The sequence below is a fragment of the Eutrigla gurnardus genome (genome assembly GCF_963514095.1).
Source record: "Eutrigla gurnardus genome assembly, chromosome: 4".
In the NCBI taxonomy this organism is placed as follows: domain Eukaryota; kingdom Metazoa; phylum Chordata; class Actinopteri; order Perciformes; family Triglidae; genus Eutrigla; species Eutrigla gurnardus.
In genome coordinates this window covers 21,458,460-21,481,444 of record NC_139918.1, presented here as the reverse complement: position 1 = coordinate 21,481,444, position 22,985 = coordinate 21,458,460, and the positions used below count along the sequence as shown (strand labels likewise).

At 43.0% G+C, this 22,985-nt stretch overlaps 2 protein-coding genes across 11 annotated transcripts in view; one reads left to right on the top strand and one right to left on the bottom strand.

The window, feature by feature from the left end:
• Positions 1-11,930, top strand: part of LOC311012350 (receptor-type tyrosine-protein phosphatase mu) — a 144,758-nt gene extending 132,828 nt beyond the window's left edge. For 8 of the 10 annotated variants that reach the window (XM_084007765.1, XM_084007772.1, XM_084007764.1 and 5 more), the window contains 9 exons: positions 231-385; positions 1,142-1,277; positions 3,198-3,347; positions 3,711-3,884; positions 5,381-5,512; positions 7,297-7,422; positions 9,472-9,635; positions 9,874-10,009; positions 10,785-11,928. In XM_084007765.1, the coding sequence (XP_083863891.1) occupies positions 231-385; positions 1,142-1,277; positions 3,198-3,347; positions 3,711-3,884; positions 5,381-5,512; positions 7,297-7,422; positions 9,472-9,635; positions 9,874-10,009; positions 10,785-10,838 (1,227 nt within the window). In that variant the 3' untranslated portion in view covers positions 10,839-11,928. Of the gene's footprint in view, positions 1-230; positions 386-1,141; positions 1,278-3,197; positions 3,348-3,710; positions 3,885-5,380; positions 5,513-7,296; positions 7,423-9,471; positions 9,636-9,873; positions 10,010-10,784 lie in introns of all 10 variants that reach the window. The other 2 variants (XM_084007766.1, XM_084007768.1) reach the window with 2 other exon arrangements.
• Positions 1-22,985, bottom strand: part of rab31 (RAB31, member RAS oncogene family) — a 188,389-nt gene that overhangs the window by 27,517 nt on the left and 137,887 nt on the right. The gene's annotated exons all lie outside the window — the stretch shown is intronic.

Here is a 22,985-nt window from a genome sequence, read left to right as displayed (position 1 = left end):
GCAAAAATACCATTTACAGTAATTCATTTAATTCTTCATCTGCATGAATGAGAAGTTCTCCAGTAAATGAAGTAATAAAGCTACAGCGGCCTTGAACATCCTGTTTGCTGTTAGATAATGGAAACTTTGCCCACCAAGTGTGTTTGTATTAAATCCACCTTTTGTATTTCTCTGCAAACTGTATCCTCCGTCTCCTCACCGCATTTGTGTTTAACGACTCCGTTCCTCAGAGAGGGGCTCACGAGATCCGGGAGATCCGACAGTTTCACTTCACGGGGTGGCCGGACCACGGGGTGCCCTATCACGCCACGGGCCTGCTGGGGTTCATCAGGAGAGTAAAGTCCAAGACTCTGAACAATGCTGGGCCCATGGTGGTCCACTGCAGGTTGGTGTGCACCGGAACGAACCACTCCGTGGTGTGAAGAACTGTAAATCATGTAATAAAGTGTAAAAAGATAAATCTACAGAACAAAAAGGACAACGCTATTTCCTTCGACATGAGTGACATTTGTCTTATTGTTAGTAGGGAAAATGATTTCTTAAAGTGATGGTTCGGAGTAAAATGCACCCTAAGTAATTTCCACCATGACATCCAGCCAAATACCCCCTCGGAAGCATTTTTAGCGATGGTCAGCATTGGTCAAGATAGGGCGATCAGCCGAATGGCTTAGTACTAGCGCTATGGTACAGTGTGTATATCTCGTAAATTACCCCACTAAAAATGCATGGAATGTTACTAAACTTCTGCAGTAGTACACATAGGGTCTGTACTCACAAACGAAGCATTTGAAAGTTTGTACGTACACCAGGAGTTTATTTAAAAGAACACTTGCCTGATAGCTTCTATCCTTTAGACAAATATCTTAGAGTGAGACTATGTAACATTTCCTGAATAGCAGCCTCCGTAGCCACAAGTGGATAAGACATAATAGAAACATAATGTAACAGTAGCACAGGCTGTGGCACAGCAAATCTCCCTAACAGGCATTATTTGGATAAACCGACCACATGTTGTGAATCTTAGTGGTTAAGTTCTCAGCTGGAAAAAAAATATAAAAACTAAAGAAAGTGACATATTTTTGGTCTCTTTAGTGTTTCCTTTTTCGCCCCTGAGGTTTCCAATCTGTGCGTTTCCCTGCAGTGCCGGAGCGGGACGGACGGGCTGCTTCATCGTCATCGACATCATGCTCGACATGGCGGAGAGAGAGGGCGTGGTGGACATTTACAACTGCGTGAGGGAGCTGCGCTCGAGGAGGGTCAACATGGTCCAGACTGAGGTATGATGAGCCTGACCCCACAGTCCACAGAGGCTCATAGGTAAAAATGAAGAGGGAGGATGCAGATCGACAAGCTGCGGATTAACAAGTATCCGCGAGTAATTCCTAGCATAAGCCCCTCATCTCTGGTGCTCCAGAACGAATGCTCAGAACTCATCAAAGAAAGGAGCTCTTTTATGAAAAAAAAATATTATTTTCAGGAAAATCAATATTTCTGCAGGATAGGCGATCCACCGTGTAGAGCCATTTTGCCGGTGACTGATGTCGGCTCGTTATCTTTTAAAAATGCAGCATAATTAGTTTTAATTCCTCAAGTGTTGGTCCAAGTGTCGCATTAGGAATATATTATATTCTGTAGCTAAACTATCGCAATTATAAATGACCTCTATGTGACAGCCCGCTGTGCTCTTCTGTTTGTTTTAACCCACTTGAAATATCAGATGAGTAACGTTTTATACGTGAAACAGATGTATTTATGGCCCAACTTTACATTTTTATGACCGTTGCTCACAAAAGACATTTATTGAAGTGCACACCCTAACTATTTCCCAGGATGCTAAGCACAAGTGCTTGGCAATACGTGCGATAATAAAAAAAGGTTTAGAGGCTTGTAACCGAGAGCATTTAGCTCATACTGATGGCTGGAAACATCCCTGGCTCATCCTCCGTCTCTCTGCCAGCATGGCCTACTGAAGGACTTTGCGCTTTCCTGAACACCGGCCATCTGGAGGTATCCATAGTCTCATTGGATGCATCATTTCACCGTAATTCCCTTTAAATCACAGGCATCATTGGACTTAATGGGCAAATGTTTCATCGTTGACGTCCGAATTGGGATTTGAGTAACTGGAGACCAAATGTTGTTCACCCTGAGTCACTCTCTCTCAAATCCAGTGACCTTCAAAGCGTGTGCATGCGTGTGTGCGTTTTCCCCCTCGCAGGTGTTCGGGGCCTCGTTGGCACCGGCTCCTCAGCCCGCAGCCAGACACTAACTCTCCGACGTGGTTTTAATCTGTCCACGGAAATGAAATGCCTTGTTGTTGTTTAGAGTTTATGAGCTCAGATACGATCCATCAACTCCGGCGGGTCCTCGTTTGAGCGCCACGTTTCCCCGCCCGACCCCCGCTGACCCAGACCGAGCGAGTCAAACTCCTCGGGGTCAGCAGTTCACGCCCTGCAACCGGAGTTAACAAACGGCAGCACATGTTTCTCTGTAAACCCGTAAATCAGTGACCCCTGTGCGTGTGTGCGGATTTTGGTCCGAAGTGACAAGGGAGTGTCAGCTGGAAATGTCACTTCAGAATAGATTTGCGTCAAGCCGCGAGCCGTGTCACCACGTCGCCCGCTTGACTGACTGATGTGACGAGGAGGAAACGCGGGCCGTGATTTTCCAGTTTTGCTCCGCGTGGCGTTTAAGGACGGCAGGTGTTGTTTTTGTTATTAAGACGTTGGCCCTCGTTGATCGTGACGGTAGTGACGCGGGACGTTTTCCACCTTGATTATGAAGGTAATCGATGTTTGACGGGGTCATGGAAAAGTGAAAAAGGTAATGGAATTGAAGAGTATACCTTCATCCAGACCTCTAGATATTATAAGCTTTTTAAAATGTCATGGAATCTAGAATTTTATAGCCGAGTTAAATCAACCGTGTACCAAAAATATGCAAAAATATGTAACGCAACCTTTGAGCACAGACAATGACAAATATTAGTCACAGAAACTGCCTGAGGGGTAAAGAATAATCATGGAAAGGTCATGGAAAGATCATTGAATTCTTCTAGCAAAAATGCAGAGGAACACTGGCTCATGCCTTTCCGCTGCTGGTACAAATAAAATCACATTTATTTATTTATTTTTTGGCGTGGTCATGAGCCCTTGGAAGTCTTGACGGATCCGCAATGAGGATGCTGTTTTTTGCAGGAGCAGTATGTCTTCATCCACGATGCCATCTTGGAGGCGTGTCTCTGCGGCGACACCACCATCCCCGCCGGTCAGCTGCGCTCCGTGTACTACGACATGAACCGCCTGGACCCGCAGACCAACTCCAGCCCCATTAAAGAGGAGTTCAGGGTGAGCCGCTTGTTTGCCAAATCCCTAATAAAGCATTAGCTGGAGTGCAGGACGAGTTCAAAACAACAGTAAATATGTTGTCTCTTGATGAACGCCGTCCCACGCTGGGCCAATCAGTCACAAATATATCACCTTACTTAAGTCTGTAATAGCAGCAACCCCTCCTTGGACTAATCAGTGTTATATGAGATGCATCGCCCCCCTTAGATTCATCACAGTCGCATCAGGGGAGTAAGAGCTATCGCTAATGTAACTGATTAAAGAATTGCATTGTTAATTAGCATATTGGGAGGTAATTAGCACACATGACACCCCGAGTGCCTACCTTCCAGCATTGTCATGACTCTGCTTCGACCCCGACAGACTCTCAACATGGTGACTCCCACGCTGCGGGTGGAGGACTGCAGCATCGCCCTGCTGCCCCGGAACCACGAGAAGAACCGCTGCATGGACGTCCTCCCTCCGGACCGCTGCCTCCCCTTCCTGATCACCATCGACGGGGAGAGCTCCAACTACATCAACGCCGCACTCATGGATGTAAGCGTCGAACTAAGAATATATTCACTTCACAGTGTCACTGAATGAGCGTTCCAGCGTGATTCTTGCTAATTGAATTCCTGCGATTTTAAAGTGGTAAATTGGCACCGACTCACGAGGCAGATAATTGCAACCGCCTTTCTCTGTATGAGCTCAGACTTCCCCACATGTTGCTTTTCTTGTCTGATCAGCGATGTCGAAGCAGGTATTTTGCCTTTGACATGTAATGGAAAATACCAATTGTCTATTTAGGCTGCTGCGAGTGGCGACATTGGCCTTTCAACCTTTTATACAACAGACTTCTCTTTGGTCAGTTAATTAACTTCAACTGCTGAAGAGATTAAACAGGTTCCTGTATTTGAAATCCATCACGGCTGTGCCTGAAATATCTTCAGGCAGAACTATAATCTGAAGACATGAGACTTCAAGGATTCAGGATGTAGAGTGAGATGTAAAGAGGAAAAGCAACACAAGACAAGCAAAGAGAGAAAAAATGTGACAAAATGTCTCATGTGAAATAGGTGTGCTGCCCCTTAAGAAAGAGAGGGAGGAAGGAAGGGAGGAAGGAAGGAAGGACGGGAGGAAGGAAGGACAGAAGAGAGGAAGGACGGAAGGACAGAAGGAAGGAAGGACGGAAAGAAGGGAGGGAGGAAGGATGGAAGGGAGGAAGGAAGGAAGGACGGAAGGGAGGACAAAAAGAAGGAAGGAAGGACATAACGGAGGAAGGACAGAAGGGAGAAAGGACAGAAAGAAGGGAGGAAGGACAGAAAGAAGGGAGGAAGGACATAACGGAGGAAGGACAGAAAGAAGGGAGGAAGGACAGAAAGAAGGAAGGAAGGACATAACGGAGGAAGGACAGAAGGAAGGAAGGACAGAAAGAAGGGAGGAAGGACATAACGGAGGAAGGACAGAAAGAAGGGAGGAAGGAAGGAAGGACAGTCGGAAGGACAGAAAGAGCCATGTCATTTTAAAGCTAGCTCTGGTAAGCTTTGAAAACTATAGCAAGATTGAACTAGAGATTTAAAACCGGTCCAGTGTTTTTAAAGATTAGGCCCATTCCTAGCTTTGATTTGGACTAGCCATGATATACTTAAGACTGGACTTGGACTTTAATTAAAAAAATGTGTCATCTTTCACAAAAGTTAAAATGCACCACGGGACAAGAAAAAATGAACCCAATGAGATTTTTAAGTGTTAAATATTCAGGATGGACCTAAAAAAGAACACCTTGACAAAGTTGGTGTCCAGTGATGGAGTTTTTGGCTCTGGCCAGGGTTGAGCAGGTGATCTTCCAGGTTCAGGATCCCCCTCTGTCACAACTGGGCGAGCCAGAAACCACATTAACAGTGTGGCGTCCAGATATGATCTCAAATTGAAGTCATTTTAAAATTTCGTTTATTTTTGGTAAACTCTCAACTTTACATGTTCTATAATATACATGAGCTGTATGTTGCGACAGTGTGTCCATCTTTTTATTTTTCCTGCCTCTCCTGCAGAGTTACAAGCAGCCTTCTGCATTCATAGTGACCCAACATCCGTTACCCAACACAGTGAAGGACTTCTGGAGATTGGTGCTGGATTACCACTGCACCTCCATAGTGATGCTCAACGACGTGGACCCGGCCCAGGTAAACCCGACCTGATAAACACACACACACACACACACACACACACACACACACACACACACACACACAATTCACCAAATAATCCTCCAGCAATATTGCAAGCGCGCTGACAAACAAATGAAGCAGTTCCTTTCTGTATCTAATAAAGTCACGCAGAAGGACAGCGTGGGAACTGGATTCAGACAGAGATTGCTTTTTTTTTTGTTTTGTTTTCTTTTCGTATAAACCCAGGGAAGAAAAAAAAAATCTGCACTGGCAAACACATGCGATATTTGTTTGAAATGAGGTGGATGCTGCGGAGTGGAAGAGGGCTTGCCATGAAAGCGCGGGGTAGATGGAGAGACGGGCCTGTGGAAGGGACTATCCAGATTTCTCAGCCCGAGGCTCTGTCATAACACCCGCGGATCAAAGCCTGAAGCCAGGCTTGCTCTCCACATCCAAATCCCCTTCCCTAGGTGACTGACTGACTGGCTGGATAGAAAAGGCCTTTCATTCAATATTCTCACTGTAGCCAGCCAGCCAAGGAAACAGCACAGGTGGGAAGGGAAGGACCGGGGGGGGGGGAGGCTATGTGTAGATGGAGACCAGGGAGATGGAGGTTTACTATCGTCTCCATCAGCATCTTTTGTTTTTGCATCTGTTGAATTTGTCAAATTCTGACAGGCTCTCAAAGGGAGCTAGAAAGTGGTGCACCTGCTGCCGCAGAGACGGGTTTTTTGGTGGAAAGAAGTGAGCGTATATATTTATGTGTCCTTTTATACGGGGAGTCTGTTATTTGCATTCTCCTCAGGTAGCCTCTTTTTCCACTTGTTTGTTCACGACTCTACATGTAGGCTACATGTCCGTCTGTGCAGGATCAGTCCATCCGTGCGTGTGCACTTCCACTCGTCTGATTCAGTGCTGTGAGGCCGGCAGTGGGCTCCGCAGGTGCTTGTTCTTAACCGGGCTTTTCTCTCCTGAGAACGGGAAATACAGGAGATTTTTTGGCACTTATGATGCCCTCCGAGGGGTTTCTTTTCTCCTGCTACTGCCGGAGCAGTCAATAACACAATCAACGACTGCTTCCTAATACTTTTTAATTAGGGAGACAACTGTTGATAATGTTTTTAGTCTATATAAATCTATATTAACCAATCATATACTTTAAACTGTTAGAAGATAGTCAAAAATACAGAATGGTAACCCAAAGCCCCGCTTGTGACACGCTTGGAAAGGGAGGGGTCAGCAGAAGGGTCAACCTGAAGAATAAGTTTAAAAAAACAGCTTTCAAGAAGAGAGTGTGTTTTTTTCTGTGTTCAGAACAATTAGTCAAGTTTTTTTGAACAAATGATCAGTTGATTAAGAGTTTGCTTTCATAATTAGAGATCTGTGTTTAGGGTTCTCGCTTCTGTCTGAAGGTTCTCCTGTAAACAAGCAGTTCATCATAAAATTAAAGCACTTCACATTGAATTAATTCACCTTCCTCCTCCCCGCCTTCTTATCGTTCATATCCGCAACCTTCGTAATCCCACATAATCCTCTCTTACATCTGTGTGAAGAGTTGAAATGAAGTCACCGGCTTCAGTTGGTATAGTTGGATCTGAAACTAATGAATCATCTTCCATTTCCTTTGTTTTTCTTGTGTTTGTCTTTGTTTCGTGTGTGTGTGTGTGTGTGTGTGTGTGTGTGTGTGTGTGTGTGTGTGTGTGTGTGTGTGTGTGTGTGTGTGTGTGTGTGTGTGTGTGTGCGCGTGCGTGCGTGCGTGTGCGTGTGTGTGTGTGTGTGTACATGCCTCTTTTGTTTAGTTGTGCCCACAGTACTGGCCAGAGAACGGAGTCCACCGCCACGGACCCATCCAGGTGGAGTTTGTCTCTGCCGACTTGGAGGAGGACATCATCAGCAGAATATTTCGGATCTACAACGCAGCACGGGTACGGTCACGCTTCAAAACCCAGAATAACTTGTTTGGTGGAACAGAACAAACACTGCTCAGCTCTGCTGCCCGTTTCTTTGTAACTTTCACAACTTGTCTACCTCCTCTGTGTTCGTCGTCACAACGGCCAATTTATTCTGTGACTGCACACCCCACACGTCCCACTCCTCCGCCGGCCTGTCCATTCAAGCTGTGCAGGGGCAGAGTCCTTCTGTTCTTTAACTCTGCTGCTGAACCAGTGATTGGACGAGGTGTCATCGCCTCCAGTCACAGTCCTGTCTTCTGGGCAGCTTCGGGGATTTTTATATTGTCGAGGCTGAAAAGGCAGAACTTTCTGTTCCTTCAGTCAACACCTTTAGGGTGAGACTTGAATGTAGCTCAAAGGGACAGTACACCCAAATTACAAAAAAAAAACACATTCACTTACTCTAATGATGTATAGCCACGTAAATAGATTTTTTTTTTTTATCAGTCCAGTTATTGTCTCTGAGACTTTCTTTCTACCACAATACAAGGCACAATTCTAGATTCTATTCTAAATCTATGGGACCATGAAAATATCATGTCGGATTATTCTCGTCAAATTAATTGCGATTCATGATATTATCCCGACCAATATATGCAATACCGGTATATGCAATATAACACACTCTTATCACCATTTTTTTTTTGTCGCAGCTGAAACGCGTCTTTTTTAGTGAAATCGCTTGTGATGATATTTCCATTATCCCGATAATGGAAATTTACCACAATCAACTTATTGTCAGTTTTTTTTTAATCATGATTCGTCCCACCTCTACTTTAGATGCCACCATGTTTAATGGGATAAGATCAACTTTTCTCTAATAATTCCCTTTTCTTGTTAGAAAAAACCTTTTAATACTACTCACAACTCATAGACATATTGGACCTATGACTAGGGGTCACATGTAGAATCGCTTTGTTTTAAATGGACATGAGTCAAAGGCGTTGCAACCAGATCTCTACGTCAGTGGTCCACAGTCTTTTTCAGCCTGTGCCCCCCTGAAATAAACTCTACTTATGACCCTAAACCCACAGGACATGAAAGATGAGCTCAATAAGCTGATATAGTTTTGTTTGAATTATTTTCATCCAGTATTTCACAAGAAATATACAAATGTTAAAGAAAAGTCGGAAAGCAAATCAACCTAAATTTGTGTTTAAAAAGAAAAAAGAAAAAAGGCTTTCGTTTCCCTTTAATCATCCTGTGTCCTCTCAGATTGACCTTGTTTCCTTTGAGGGGGGGTCACAGACAGCCCCCAGATTGGGGACTGCTGCTAGACAATAAAAGACCATTTTCTAATGTAAGTACTTTTCTAATGAAGAAATGGTCCCTAAGAAAGCTATTAACAGCATGAGCAACAAGCAAGCTGATTATGTAAAGAAGTCGTTAAACCAGCTTTTAAATTTTCATTTTTTAATTATATGAGCGACACAAACCAAATGCACCTTTAATCGAGTGAAGGAAGAAATTAGTGAAAAATGTGTGTGTTTTTCTTTTTCTTTGTTTATTTGGGTGAGTTGACCTTTTTTTAAATTTTGAGCTAGCAGACATAACTGCTACAGAACGGGTCCGGACCCGAGCCAGCGTCACCCTCGGTCACCTGCGTAAGCTCCTTAGCGCCGCTGTCAACAATCACGCCTCACACCAGCGTGTCACGCCGGCGTCTGGCCGGCAGAGGCGCCACCGCCGTGCTAAGTGGAACACAATCTAATCACACATGATCGCTGACAAGCCTTATTGATCGATACGCCCCGAGTGTGATTTAGAAGCGTCTCTTAACTATCTGTCTCCAGCTGTGACTGCATTCATATATCAACCCATCTATCTGCGCATTCATCTCTCCGGTGACTCCTCGTGGCCTTATCCATCTCTTGTCCTACTTGTCGGCATCAAGGCTTAGCTTAGCCCGCATCCTTACTGTCTGATTGCATCGTTGCACAGCAGCGATTAACCCCCCCAGCCCCGCCCCACTGTGTGTGTGTTAACCTGGGATAACCGGCGTCTCCCCCCCCTTCCTCGCAGCCTCAGGATGGCTACCGGATGGTGCAGCAGTTCCAGTTCCTGGGCTGGCCCATGTACAGAGACACGCCCATGTCCAAGCGCTCCTTCCTCAAGCTGATTCGACAGGTGGACAAGTGGCAGGAGGAGTACGACGGAGGCGAGGGACGCACTGTGGTCCACTGTCTGTAAGTTGTCACTACACTCAGTGCAGAGGGGAGTTCAGCCGGCGCTGGCATTAAAAATGAAACATCTCCACCTACAGACGGAAGAGCTTCACTGCATCCACACAAAAAAAAAATGCCATGAACCTCCTCACCCATCCGTCAGCTCTATTGTCAGCTCTGACCTTTCTACGTTAAACGTAACTTTACAGATATTTGACAATGCTCACTAACGCCCGGCTCCCCTTTCTAACAACTCCAGGAACGGAGGCGGCCGAAGTGGGACTTTCTGTGCCATCAGCATCGTGTGTGAGATGCTTCAACACCAGCGCTCGGTGGACGTTTTCCACGCCGTCAAAACACTAAGGAACAATAAACCCAACATGGTGGACCTGCTGGTGAGGAGCATTGCAACAGCACTTTTGTCACACTTGATAAAGTTTATTGTAAATGTATTATAAGGGGCTATTCCAGCAATTTATTGCTCTCCCATAAAGTCTGGGGACTCACAAAAGACATATTATTAAAAGAAAAGTGCTCACTTCTTCCAAACAAAGTTGAGTAATAGTCCATGGTGGTATTTCATTGACATTCATGTGTAAAATTGGTTCACTGCCCCTTTAAAAGTCACTAAATTCTGCTTTGCTATGGTCAATAAATCACCTAGCTTTACATGATATTGTACATCTGAACCGTGTATTTGTTTGTATCATTTTGTCAAACAAAGTTAGGAAAGCGATGTTTGAGGTAAGCTGTTGACGTTCCCTTTCCAATTAAAGAAGAATCCCAGTCACGTCCACACAGTGAAGCATGCAGCTTATTAATTAAACACGGAGGGATCGCTACTCTGTATAGGCCGATACCCCAAAGCCCAGGCATTGGTATCGGGACTGAAATAGCATGATTTGTGCATCCCGGGGGCCATATATGTTCATATATTAGCACAGTTTCATTAAGCACAATATCTACATCGATGAAAGGGCCTCCAACTCTGATACCTCATAAGGGCCCTGTCAGGAGGAGGGGCCTTTGTCAAAATTAATAAGTATTCCAGCATAGCAATATGCCATAGAATATATAATATATTTATTTGTCCCCGGGGCCCCGTAGCAGGTTGATCCAGCCGTGCACGCCCCTCTAATGTCTTTGTTTGCTTTCTCTCTCGTCTCCCAGGACCAGTACAAGTTTTGCTATGAAGTGGCACTGGAGTACTTGAACTCTGGGTAACTCGGAGCTGCTGATCATCCTCAGAGACTTAAAGTTTGGGACATTAAAGAGGACTGCAGCTCAACATGTGTGCGTTGTGCTAAGTGTGCGTGCGTGTGTGTGTGTGTTACCGCGGGAACTCAGCCTCACACACGCAGCTCCTTTGACCTCCTTCTTCTTCTCGTTGGCCGAGACGGGGAACGGTGAGAGAGTTGTACAGTGTTAAATATCGCAGCCTGTTTTCGTCGGCAGCGGCTGAGGAAGCCAGCAGCACAATGAAGGTTTTTATTTTTTTTCCTCCTCTGCAGTGAGTTGCCTCTCTCTCTCTCTATCTCTCTCTCTCTCTCTCTCTCTCTTTCTTTCAGCCGCCTGTAGTCCCGTGGTTGTTGCCTTGATCCTTATTGGAAGAGGAGCATTAAATACTCTCCAGTTTTTCCGTGCAATGCGATACACTGTACATACTGTTAATGTGTTAATTTTATTCTCTCTGATTTCTGTTTTTTTTTTTTTTTTTTTTGCTCATTATTAAAAGTCATTAAATGCAGGAGGTCAAAGCCTAAATGTTACTAAATGTCCTGTAAATGTATGACTTCTAGATGATTATTGCTTCTTACTGTATGTTGGGGACAGCTGGCTCAGTCTACATCTGCTTATCTTATTTCCCATACAGGGATCCAAAGCTTTATTTGCACTTCCATTTGAATTCTCGTTGTGCATATTGTACATATGACTGTAGATTATTTATTCACAATACGTACTTTTTTTGTGACTCGCAGTAAGTGACAATCATATGTTAGAGATTTTGTTTATTGACTGTACTGTGTGCTTTTTTTTTGTTTTCTTTTTTGGTCATCTTGTGTGACAGATCAATTCCATTGTAAAGAAAAAAAAGATATGATATAAATGTATCTACAATAATAATATACATTGGATTATGTATTTCTTCTTTTTCTGAGTGGAGCTTGTAAAGATGACGTTAGGGCGACATCTGTTGGAGAGATGAGGAACAACACACCACTTTTAAAGATCCGTTAGACTGGTACACTGTGAATGATGCATTGTGATAATGTTGAAGGGTATGAGGCCAAAATGTGTGTTTTTATAGCTAGCTGATAGCTTTGTCAACATCTGAGAACATCAACTGTTTGAATCTACAATAAATAAATATTTGAGATCCTTTAAAGGACCATTGTGTAGGATTTAGAGGGCTCCATTAGCAGTAATATAAGAAAGTATGATTTCATTCATGTATCCTGAAACTAAGTATTGTTGCTTTTTTGTGAGTTTAGAATGAGCCAATCATATCTGCATATGGAGCAGGACGTCTCCCACCAACGCCGCCATGTTGCATCGCCATATTTGTACAGAAGCCTGGAACAGACAAACCAAACACTGGATCTAAGAGCCTTTTGCCTTTTTACATGATCCTGAAGCCCAGGTAGGTTCTCTGACACGCTTGGAAAGGGAGGGTGAGCGAATGCAATCTGCAAGACGTCGTCAGGCCAACGAGTCTGCCTTTAAAGTCATTGTGTATACTCACGATCGTGTGTCCAATGCGGATCGTTTGTAGACTAACATTAGCCTTTTTCCTCTGCTGATTGCATTCACACTTCAAAAATCAAGTGTTTTCTTTTGTGAAGATTATCTTCCTGAACGTAATGAGTTAGTATCATAAATGTGTGTTTGTTTCTGCAATAATCGAAACGGCAATGGAAAGATCCCACTGGCTGCATGTCAAGAGAACCAGTCCAGTGCTATCTTCCAGGTTTGGCCTACAAACGTGCATCATCCCTGCTGCACTCTGTGGTCCAATCCCAATGTCTCCTCTGAGTCCCTGAACCTTCAGAACGGAGTGTTGGAGGCTGCCAGGGCTTCAAATGTTATAAATCAAATGGGACTTTGCAGTGACCTATCACAATGATGACACCAAAACATGTTATCTTCATGTTTTAATGTCTGATCTGAACATCTTCCATTCTCTCGCCTTACCAGACCATAGGTAATCAACAATTAACTTGTTTTCTTCTCAAAAACAGGTTGAATAATTGATGTATAAACCAGGTGTGTAATATAAGCTAGCATTCCTCTGATGACATGTATTTTTAATGTGCCATCGTAAATCCTTCATGTTTCTGTGAATATTGAAGGCATACAGGCTTTTTTACACTTCCTGATTCACTATGATTTGTGGGTAAAGTTGGAAATATCGACTTACAGAAAGTGTGCATAAAGGACTCAAAATGTCTGCGAGACACCCCCCAGCGTTTACTGATTTGGCAGCGGGAGAGCCCTAAAGCCCTCATGGACTTTGTGGAAATGCGCCTCAAAATCTGTAAATCCACGAGTGTGGACAATGGGATTGTCTGCTTGGAGGACGCGCTTCACACATGCTTGTAGATCACTAATCTGCCACTTATAGCGGGCAAGAATTGTCGTGATTGTTTTTGCCAGTCGACCACTCCCACATAAAGGCCTTAGATCACTCACCTATGTGTACACAGTGCACCAAATACTCCCTCAATTAGGGTTATTATACAACATTTTTAACTGTTGGATTAACTTTGTGGTGATGTCGTCAGACTGTAGTAAGTGATGGTGTAATGGTGTGAATGATATTGTAAAGTTGCTCCCTCTTATTTAGAAAAGTAAGAGCCACAAGCTTTATAACCTTGAAGAATTGAAGATTATTTTCATTTGGCCCATCTGCAAGCTGCCTTTCATAAATGTATTTTCAAAAGTTCCACAAAAACAACATTAACGTGGCTTTGAGAAGTTGGAATGAAAACCAACAAAATGTATGAATAAGCCTCGTGACACTAAGCTTTTAGTCGTTGTACTGACTGACCCGCCAGAGTAGACCTGTGCTCTATAAAAGCTTGTCAAGGACTTGCAGCACGGTAACAAAAAACTTAAATTATACACCGAGGATGGATGAGCAAAATTGACTCAAGGTTACAGTTAAATGTCGGCAGACTTTTTGTCTGAAGTGAATACATTGATTGAATCAGTTGCACCTTGTAGTGTAAGTGAGTGGGAAAGGTCTGTTTGATTTGTGAGTGTGCTTTTGAAAAACTAATTCAATTACATTTTAGGAATAAAAGCTTATTAATTAATGGTTAGACAGCTCTAGTTACACCTCGGATAACAAAAGAAAATAGGGAATCTTTGGAAACAAATAGAGCTGTTAATGAATGTCCAGTGGAGCAAGTCAAAATTACATCCACATTTTATATACCAACATTATGAGAAAAGAAAGCACATTTAAACATGTTTTTCTATTAGAATAAAGGTTATTTATAACAAAGCTAGAATCAATTATATCTGGTGATTCTAGAGCTGCTGTATAGATACTGTGCTGTACCTTCTGATTCATTGGGGTTTGGCTCCCCCTGGTGGCGTTCACTTTCCTACACCACCTAGAATTACTCCTGTAGTGCAACATTTAATTATTATTCATTGAGTTGCATGTGTGTCCAAACTATTTCGTAGTGGTGCCAGAATAAGCTTAATGTTTACAACTAACAGAGGTTTATTAATCCTGGTTTATTTGCAAATATATTTCCCTACACAGGTGGAAAGGTTGAGAAGCCTAATTTAGAACAAAGTTAATTATATGGTAATCCTCATAGGGTCAGAGATGTATTTATTGGACTACTGGCTACATATAATCATGTCATCATAAAAAATATAGTATTTTCTGACATAAAAATGGAAACGAGAATTATCCAATCTTATATTTTAATTGATTTTCAACAAGACAGAGCTTATCCCCAGATGTTTATGCAAAAGATAAAAATGCTCAAATCTCCAGTGTCTCTGCAGTCGAGTGGAAGGTTTGTCTGAATGTTAATCCTCCTCGTTATAGTCTGTCAGTCACAGGGCAGTTCTCCTGGAGTGAACACAGTAGCGGGGAGCTAATATGACTCTGACTCTGACACGCTGTGAAGAACGAGAAAGTGAGGCAGTCACACCTGTAACAGCACACTTCTGACAACATGCTGCAACAGAATTGAGGCCATCACCACAAGAGGTCAGCGTAAAGATGCTTTCCAGTTTGGTATTATGCAACGCTTTGGGAAATAGTGAAATAAGCAGAGGCTGCATTGAAAGATGATGTTTTAATTGAGCATATTATTATGCAAACACTGCATCATTTTGCAATTCTATTGGTATTCTTCTCTGCACTAAAACCTTGGACTTTGATGGCTTATTATGTTAAAAAACATACGGTATTACATAAGGTTCTAAAAGCATCTCAATTCTTTAAAAAGGCTTGTATTGACTCGTAATGCACCAGATTGTCTCCAGGCTGCAGCATCCCCCCTGAAGAATCTCTGTTGGACAGGAAGGAGGAATCTTTGGCACATCTTCATGGAAGCTGAAGGTCTCATCTTTTCCCTTTACAGACTGTTCCAGTTGGTCAGAGCTACGGGCGCTGTGGCACCAGGGATGGGTTCATATTTCATCGCGGGGCTGCTGGTGAATTATTTCTCTGTTCACAAGAGGAGACCAGGGGAGCCGATGAGTCGTGGCGAGGAAGGGAGGGAGATGGAGGGAGGCTGGGAGTTGCTCCTGCTGCCGAGGCTTGATGTGAGTTGGGGGGGGGGGTCCACACCAGATGTTCCTTGAGCTAAAGGGACAACATCTGGACACACAAACGTGCACTAAACGAGCTGCATAGTAATTGATCTCTGATTCAATTGGCAACTGAGGTTTGTACCAGTTAAAGTCAAAAACATTTCAAAGGTCATTCATTAAATTGACTCTAGGAGTCTTCCTCTTCATTTGGTCTTAAAGCATAAACACAGAGGTAAGGGTGCTCTGCATGTTAGTGTGCTGTAGTATTTGCTACTATATCAGTGCAGAGCATAACAACCTGAAAGAGACTCCAAAATGACACGCAAAACGAGTACAAAGACACAATAGATGACCTCAAAGAGAGACTCAACATCCACAATGAGGTGCAAAATCACCACAGAGTCAAAATGACTTCAAAGAAAGGCAAAAAAAACTACAAAGAGATGCAAAATGATCTAAAAGTGACACAAAAAAAACATAGACATTCAAAATGACCAAAAAGATTAAAAACAACTTCAGATACTCAACAACCACATAGGAGACGCACAAAGGTGTAAAATAACCACAAAGGGATGCAAATGTAAAAAAAAAACACAGAATCGAGTCAACTAATGGCTCAAAATGACAATAAAGAGACATAAATTGTAGAAAGAATATGAAAAAAAAACAGCAATAGTCATCGCTTTATTCCACAGCCACGATTGTAATTTTACAGCGGGTTTAACTTTTATTCCAGACATCATATCACAAGAATCAAGTGTCACATTTTTCCAAAATGGTAGGCATTGCATTTGGAGATGAATATTTTATGAGCTGCAATTGAGAAGAGTAAGGTCCCTGCTGCAGATGCAGATGCTTTTTGTCGTCACATGTCCAGCAGATGGCAGTGTAGAGCAGCCAACGCTCTCAGACACAATGTCGGCTGCTGAAGGCAACAGCAGCTGGTGGAGAGCTTCTTTTAGGGAAACAAATGTGCCTTAAATCTCTGTTTGCAGCTCATCTTCAATCCAAGTGATTAATATGGTTTTCCTTAAAGCCCATAGTTCATGAATCCTGTTAATAAAAGGAAAGACAGAGAGAGAGAAAATAATATACAATGGCTAAAGAGCAGGTCTTTCCGGTTTATGTCCATTCACTCAAGGTAGCCTTTAATGCCCAGCGTTATAGGATTACATGTTTCTTTGTCCCCATCTTGAATATGCATATTGAATTTCATGAACATCATAATATTTTCTCACACTCCCTCTCCTCTGCTCTGACGTAACAATGTAATGAATAAACCGATGAATAATTAATGGCTCCGCAATTGCCGACGAAAGATTAAGTGGTGTGTTTTCTCCTAATCAAGAGCGTCGCTGAACCGCAGCCTGCAGCCTCCTCCAAAACAAGCCTCCAGCACCACCTCGCATCCATCCCTGCACGTTCTCACACGCACGCACGCGCAACGAGTGCAGATCCACACACAGGTCAAAGGGTGACTGTAGCAACTGGAGCACAACAGCCTGTTTGGCTCCAGAGACTGGATTATTCTCTTTTCTTTTGTCTCTCTCTCTTTCTCTCTGCCTCCTGCCTTCATCACTTTACCACCCCCATGCTTTCCTACCACACATACACACACACATGGCTATATGATCAAATTCATCACCTTAAATTCACCACTCACACTTATCTCATGTTTAAAAGCTTCTTATCAATCCTACATCTCCGTTATTCTTTAGGAGGAATGATGCAGCAGCTGTTTTGTGCCGCCTTCCAATAATTCAGCGTATTTGCTTTCAGTTCTTGCCCTGCCATCGAACGTTCTGCCAAGGGGGGAGCGAGCGATCAATCAATGGACTGGCTCAACATACAAAAAAAAAAAAAAAAGAAGCGGCCCTGTTGAGCTCTCGCATCTGAGGCAAATCCATATCTCATGTTTCCTTCATTTTCATGCGAGTGGAGGGGAGAGAGAGTAAGCTGCCACCGCTCCCCTGACATCGGTCCTATCCCCCCTGACATGTGATGTGATCGCAATGTCAGCCCTCTTGTGTTTCCTGGTGCTGTACTACTCTTGGATAGAGGCTGCATGTGGAAAGGCTGGAGAAACAGAGTTCCTGCGCACAGATGTGACATACATATTTCAGTAGTTTGAGACTACATATTTTAGAAGTTGCAAGCTTAGTGTCAGCCCACAAGTGGAAAGCCTAGTTCACTGTATGGCATACTGCATCACTTTCAAGCTTTTTTTAAAATTATTTTGATGTACAAAAACACACGTGCACACATACGCTGGTGTCAGAAAATCAATCTCCATCATGTCAAAAAATCCTTGAGATGCAGAACAATATTGTGAATCTGCCCGAGGTCAAGTCCTCATCAAAGTCAATCTAATTTCCTGCAACTCAGGGGGAAAACCGGTGACTTGGCCCCCATGTTGCCGTGGAAGCCAACAGCCCCCTCTCTGCATATGATCAGTCTGTTGCCATAGCAGCCCCGTGGAGCTTTCCTGCCAGTCAGTCTAGCAGAGAAGATGAGTGAACCAGCGGTGCCCCCATCCAAAGAGGCCTGGATGTCTTCATCTGTTGCCATGGCACCGTAATAGCGTTCCAGATAGATTTTGCATGGCAGGGAGTCAGTCCCTTTATCTTCCAACGCATTATATTGAGCTGAGCTCGCCTGTGTTCGGTAAAAAAAAGGAGCAGGACGGTGAGAAGGTAGATGTCACGATAGTGTATCTATATAGAGATCTAGAGCGGTGCTGGGCTTGGATGTGCAGCGTCCTGATTGGATGCTGGTTAGGCGGTGCGTAGCGATGGTGTATGTTGGGGAGACGGGCCTGACAAGGTAGCCTGGAGTGGACACTCCAGCTGACTCACTTCCTATTAGAATGAGTGGTTGCGGTCATAGTGCATTTGCAGTGATGATGCGTGAAATCAACCAGGAAATCAGAGAGCTACTTTAAAATAGAGTAGACGATTTTATTTATAAAAAAGGGGTTACATTGGAATTATTGTCTACTGGAGAAAGAAAGCAGTGATTTGGAAAGTAATGTAGCTGTTTAATTTTTTAATAGGTATTTTTTCACTGTTTATAATGCTACAAATGACGTTCTAGACCCCTCTATCCAAACAGTGAAAATAAGATGAAAGATTTTTATCTTTCTTTTTTGCCCCACAGCTTTTCTCATGTTGGAAGAGAAAATACTGCAAGGCTTAATGTTTGAATTAGTGATGAACAGTGACAAAACATTCAAGTAACATCACATAACTGCTCACCTTGAGACGGAGGGTGCTTTGTGAGTGTTTTATTTCATCACTCTGAAAGTAGAGATATGAGATGATGGTACATGCTGGAACTGCATCCGTCGCTCCCATTGTTAGGTAACCTCCCTGTGAGGACAGACGGGAGGTTGAGCGAGACCGACACTGCTGCTGCTGCTGCTGCTGCTTGCAGGGGCAGAGTGGGTGATTTGAGGCCACCAGGTAAACACTTGGTTGTTTTTCACTCCTTGTATAACTGAGAATGTCAGTTTCAGTATTCGTAGAAGTAGAAACTTTTTCAAAAGAACAACTACATTTTTACTTCAAGTGAAGAGCAAAAGAGGCATTATCAGCACAATGTGCTTCAAGATGGATGTTTCAATTCTAATGATGCTGGAATAATGAATATAATGCATTGTATTTTAATGATTTTAATGTTGTGCTACAATGTTTTTGCTGAGGTAGTTCGGGGGACTTTTGTGAGTTATTTCATGGTGCAATGACTTAGAATAGAAACGTAGATCAATATGTTTTTCATATCCACACATCTTAATGAATCTATAGCTTTCTGCAGACATGTTTAGTTGCACACATCCGGCCTGGGTGGCCTCGGCCTCCAAGAGAAGAAAATGGCCCAAGAACCTTGTTTCAGCCGACGCAGGTCTTTAGACCCCTGGAGTGATTCTTTCCAGGGTGGAGGATGCTGCTCTATGCTTTCCCTGCTGTCCATCCATCATCAGGACCCACGGGGCTGCAGCCTGCACATCCCACTATCACACCTATGTGTCAGCAATCAGCAGTTTGTGGGCCACTCTGTCTTGAAGCATTTCTCTCCAGATGTCAGGAGGCAGCATCTGGTATTACATTCGAACTGCCTTCGGGAACTTCTCCTTCTTCCTGTTTTAGCCCGTTCAAAGACAAATCTGTCCTTCAGCGGAGAGCAAGTAGATGAAGCTACGCTGGCAGCACTGACAAATTAGTGGGAAATGGATCCTGATGTCGGGATCAGATGCTGCTGTTAACAGTATGAACTGATCAATCCAGCCTTGTGTCAAAGATGCAGGCTGGTGGCTGGAACATAATGACCCTGACAGGCTTTTCTTGGCACACGGCAGTGGAACACTTGATTATTTGGCGCTTTTAAACATGATTGTTGACAGAGTCAGCTCTCTTATTGATGGATGCAGCTAATTTCAATGGAGCAATAGTTTTAAGTGAATGCAATCGCTGCATTAAAGGATATAAACCTGAAAAAAACTGAGCATTTATATATCACCACCTTTTAATTGAATTAAATGTTGAACTTGTTCGCAAACAGAATCGAAATTGGCTCTTTTAATTCTCTTTTTTGCTCTTTACCAACTCCTGAAGCTCTAGCCACTAAATGCTCCACTGTGTCCACCAGCTATAGTTGCTAACTAAGACTGTCTGTCATTTGGTGCTCAGCGGGAGTGCTGTGGATTTTTTAGAATGCTTATCGCTAAAAATAGCTGCCCACTGCGGCGGGAAATAACACTAGAACAACGGTGAGTGTGAACAAAAAACATAAAGGCAACTTCCTGTCCATTGATTTTTATACACACATCCATGGAGGAGTTAGCGATGCACAACAGAGATGTGTGTGTGCATTAACATAAGGCAAAGTCAGCGCACACAAGCAACCGTCTGTGTCTTTAATGTAGTTAAAAACCAAAGAGCCGATCGGTCAGTGTCCTGCCACACTCCACTGCTCTGAGTGTGTTTCAGAGGAAAGTGATGAGTTGGCACTCTCGCTGGCTAGTGTGCAGCCTGCACTTCCACCAACTCTCCATGTTTTTTCTGTCTCCCACTCGCGCTCTCCCGAGCAGCAGAAGGTGATAACGAGTGTGAGTGGTTTTAACATGTTGTGCTGCCTGCACTCTGAATGTTTGGGAGGGTTTGGCAGTGGGGATTGTTTACTTTAATAACCAGCAATATGACAAAAAATATTGCATTTACCAAAATGGTGAGACTATAGGTTTTTGTTGATTCTGACCTTTTAATGCTCAAATGTACAAAAACAGTCCATCCAGTTATGCAGTTGAATGTGTGCTTTTAACCTGTGATTATTACTGTGATGTTTACTGTTGTTTTTATTTTATTTTATTTATTTATATGAAAAAATGTCTTTGAGTACCTTTAAAAGCACTATACAAATAAAATGTATTATTATTATTAGTGCTGCTAACCCTGTCAGCATGGCAAACAGATATAGCTACCATTTCTGGTCTCAGGTAACTCCAGAGAAATTTAAAGGTTGTATTACTGCAATGCCCTACTCGGAGGATGCTTGTGATTTTTATAGGCCACGCTGCAGTGTGTTACTCTATTAAAGCTTCATCAGCACTTTTATATTTAAAATGTAGAAAATTCCTCGACACTGAAGTTCAGCATCTATTTAATGTTTGTTGAGAGAATGTCGAGTATAGCTGGTTAACATGGTGGAGGATTTAGCAGCGAAAGAGACGGATATTTCCATGCAGACCAATAATGGAGCTACAGGGAGGATGAATACTGGACTTATGATCAACTGGCCGGAAACACAATACCGAATAGATGCTAATACTACTGTGGCTCGGATGTTTGTTTGCTATATTAAGGCGATAATGCCTCAGACTTGTGTGTCATGTTGCACAAAAATCAATTAATGTGAGTTTAACGTTGTTTAAAAGCAGGCTGAAAATGTTCCCTTTCCCTTTGATGTTCTTTGCTGGCTTTGTGTTTCTTCCAAACCACCACCTCATATTTGTATGTCAGCCTTTAATACAGAAGTTCAATGACAGAACAGGTTGTGTATCAATCAGATATTTGATCTGAAGACGTATATGAGAATCAAAAGATCACAATCATTCCATTAATGATTCATTCGTTTCATTACATTGCTTGTTTGTGGTTAAGAAAGGTCTGAACGTTGGTCAATAATCCACAAATAATGTATCACCTATTTGAAACTGAAATGTTCTCTTTAGAATATGTTGTTACTCAATTCATATCATTCAATTTGAAGAGGTAAAAACGAAATAGACTGTCTTCTGGATACACTCGGAGTGTTAGGATTCTGTCCTTCCAGCAGTGAAGGTTAATTTCCCCGATAACACAAATGAGTCTGAGCCCCGCCAAGCCCTTAATTCACTGAGAAATGCTGATTAAAATATTAGCATATAAAAAGATGAATGACCTCAAAGATGCCCTGGATAAAAGCAGTCAAAAGTGGTTGTATTAGGGACGACCGCGGAGATGAAACCCTTTTGATTGGAAGCGCGTTTTCAGGCAGTTGCTACACGGCTGGGAAACGCTGCGATGGAGGCAAGTGATTAATGTCCTAAATCTATGTATTAAAAAAAGACTGTATGGTCTCAGTCTTACTTTTGGAGAGCATGCATGGCATCAAATTTATAGCACATGTGACCCTCCAAAGTCAAAACAATACTCCTCAGTCCTTTATCCCAGCGGCCGACTCTATCCATCATGTCCTGATGTCTTTGTGTCACTCACTCTGGAGACTCAGTGGAGCCTTTTATTATGATTAAATAACCTTTAGAATCCTTTTTCCTCTCCCATCAAATACCACTGTAGTCTCCAAAAGTTCAGGTAACATGTGTGTCACACAGCTGAAAATAGAAAGAGAAGTGGAGCTGTGAAAAGAAAAAGGCAAACTGACCACATTAGCCAGAAACACACTTATAGGATTGTGCTGAAAAGATGCATGACTTATTGTGCAATAGCCTACATATTTTTAAGATTATTCTGGTTTTCTTAGTTTTTTTCAGACCCAATGTTCTTATGTTCTCCCCAACTTGTTTTGAAAGCAGAACGGCATAATAATCACTTCTGTATTCCTCCATCAAAGAATGCTTTAGCTACTAAGCATCAAAGAAAATACAGAAAAAATGTCAATATTTTTTCGGTCTCACCCCGCAGACTGTTCTGAGAAGTGGTGACGTAACCGAAGGTCACGTAGTCGATGCCAAGATGCCACATTCCTTCCACTTGGTTTACCTGCTCAGGTAATATCATGTGACTTTGCTGTATCCATGGCGATGAACCCCTGCAGATGCCCTCGACCCGGGCTCCTGTGACGGTGCTGATTAGCATGCATGGATGAGGCCTGAGCTCTTTCCTGATTGGTCCTGTCAGCTCCTGGCATGGGCTCACCCCTGCAGAAGACCCAGCTGGCTGTATGCCCCCTCCCATCATGCTCACGCCTGCTGAATTCCACATGACTGGACTTGTCCTGCAGGACCCGAAAACCATGTTGCTGTACAGTGAATGTCAGCGTCAGACTGTCTCAGTGAATCACATGCAAAGATGGTATCTTTCTAAGTAGAAGCTT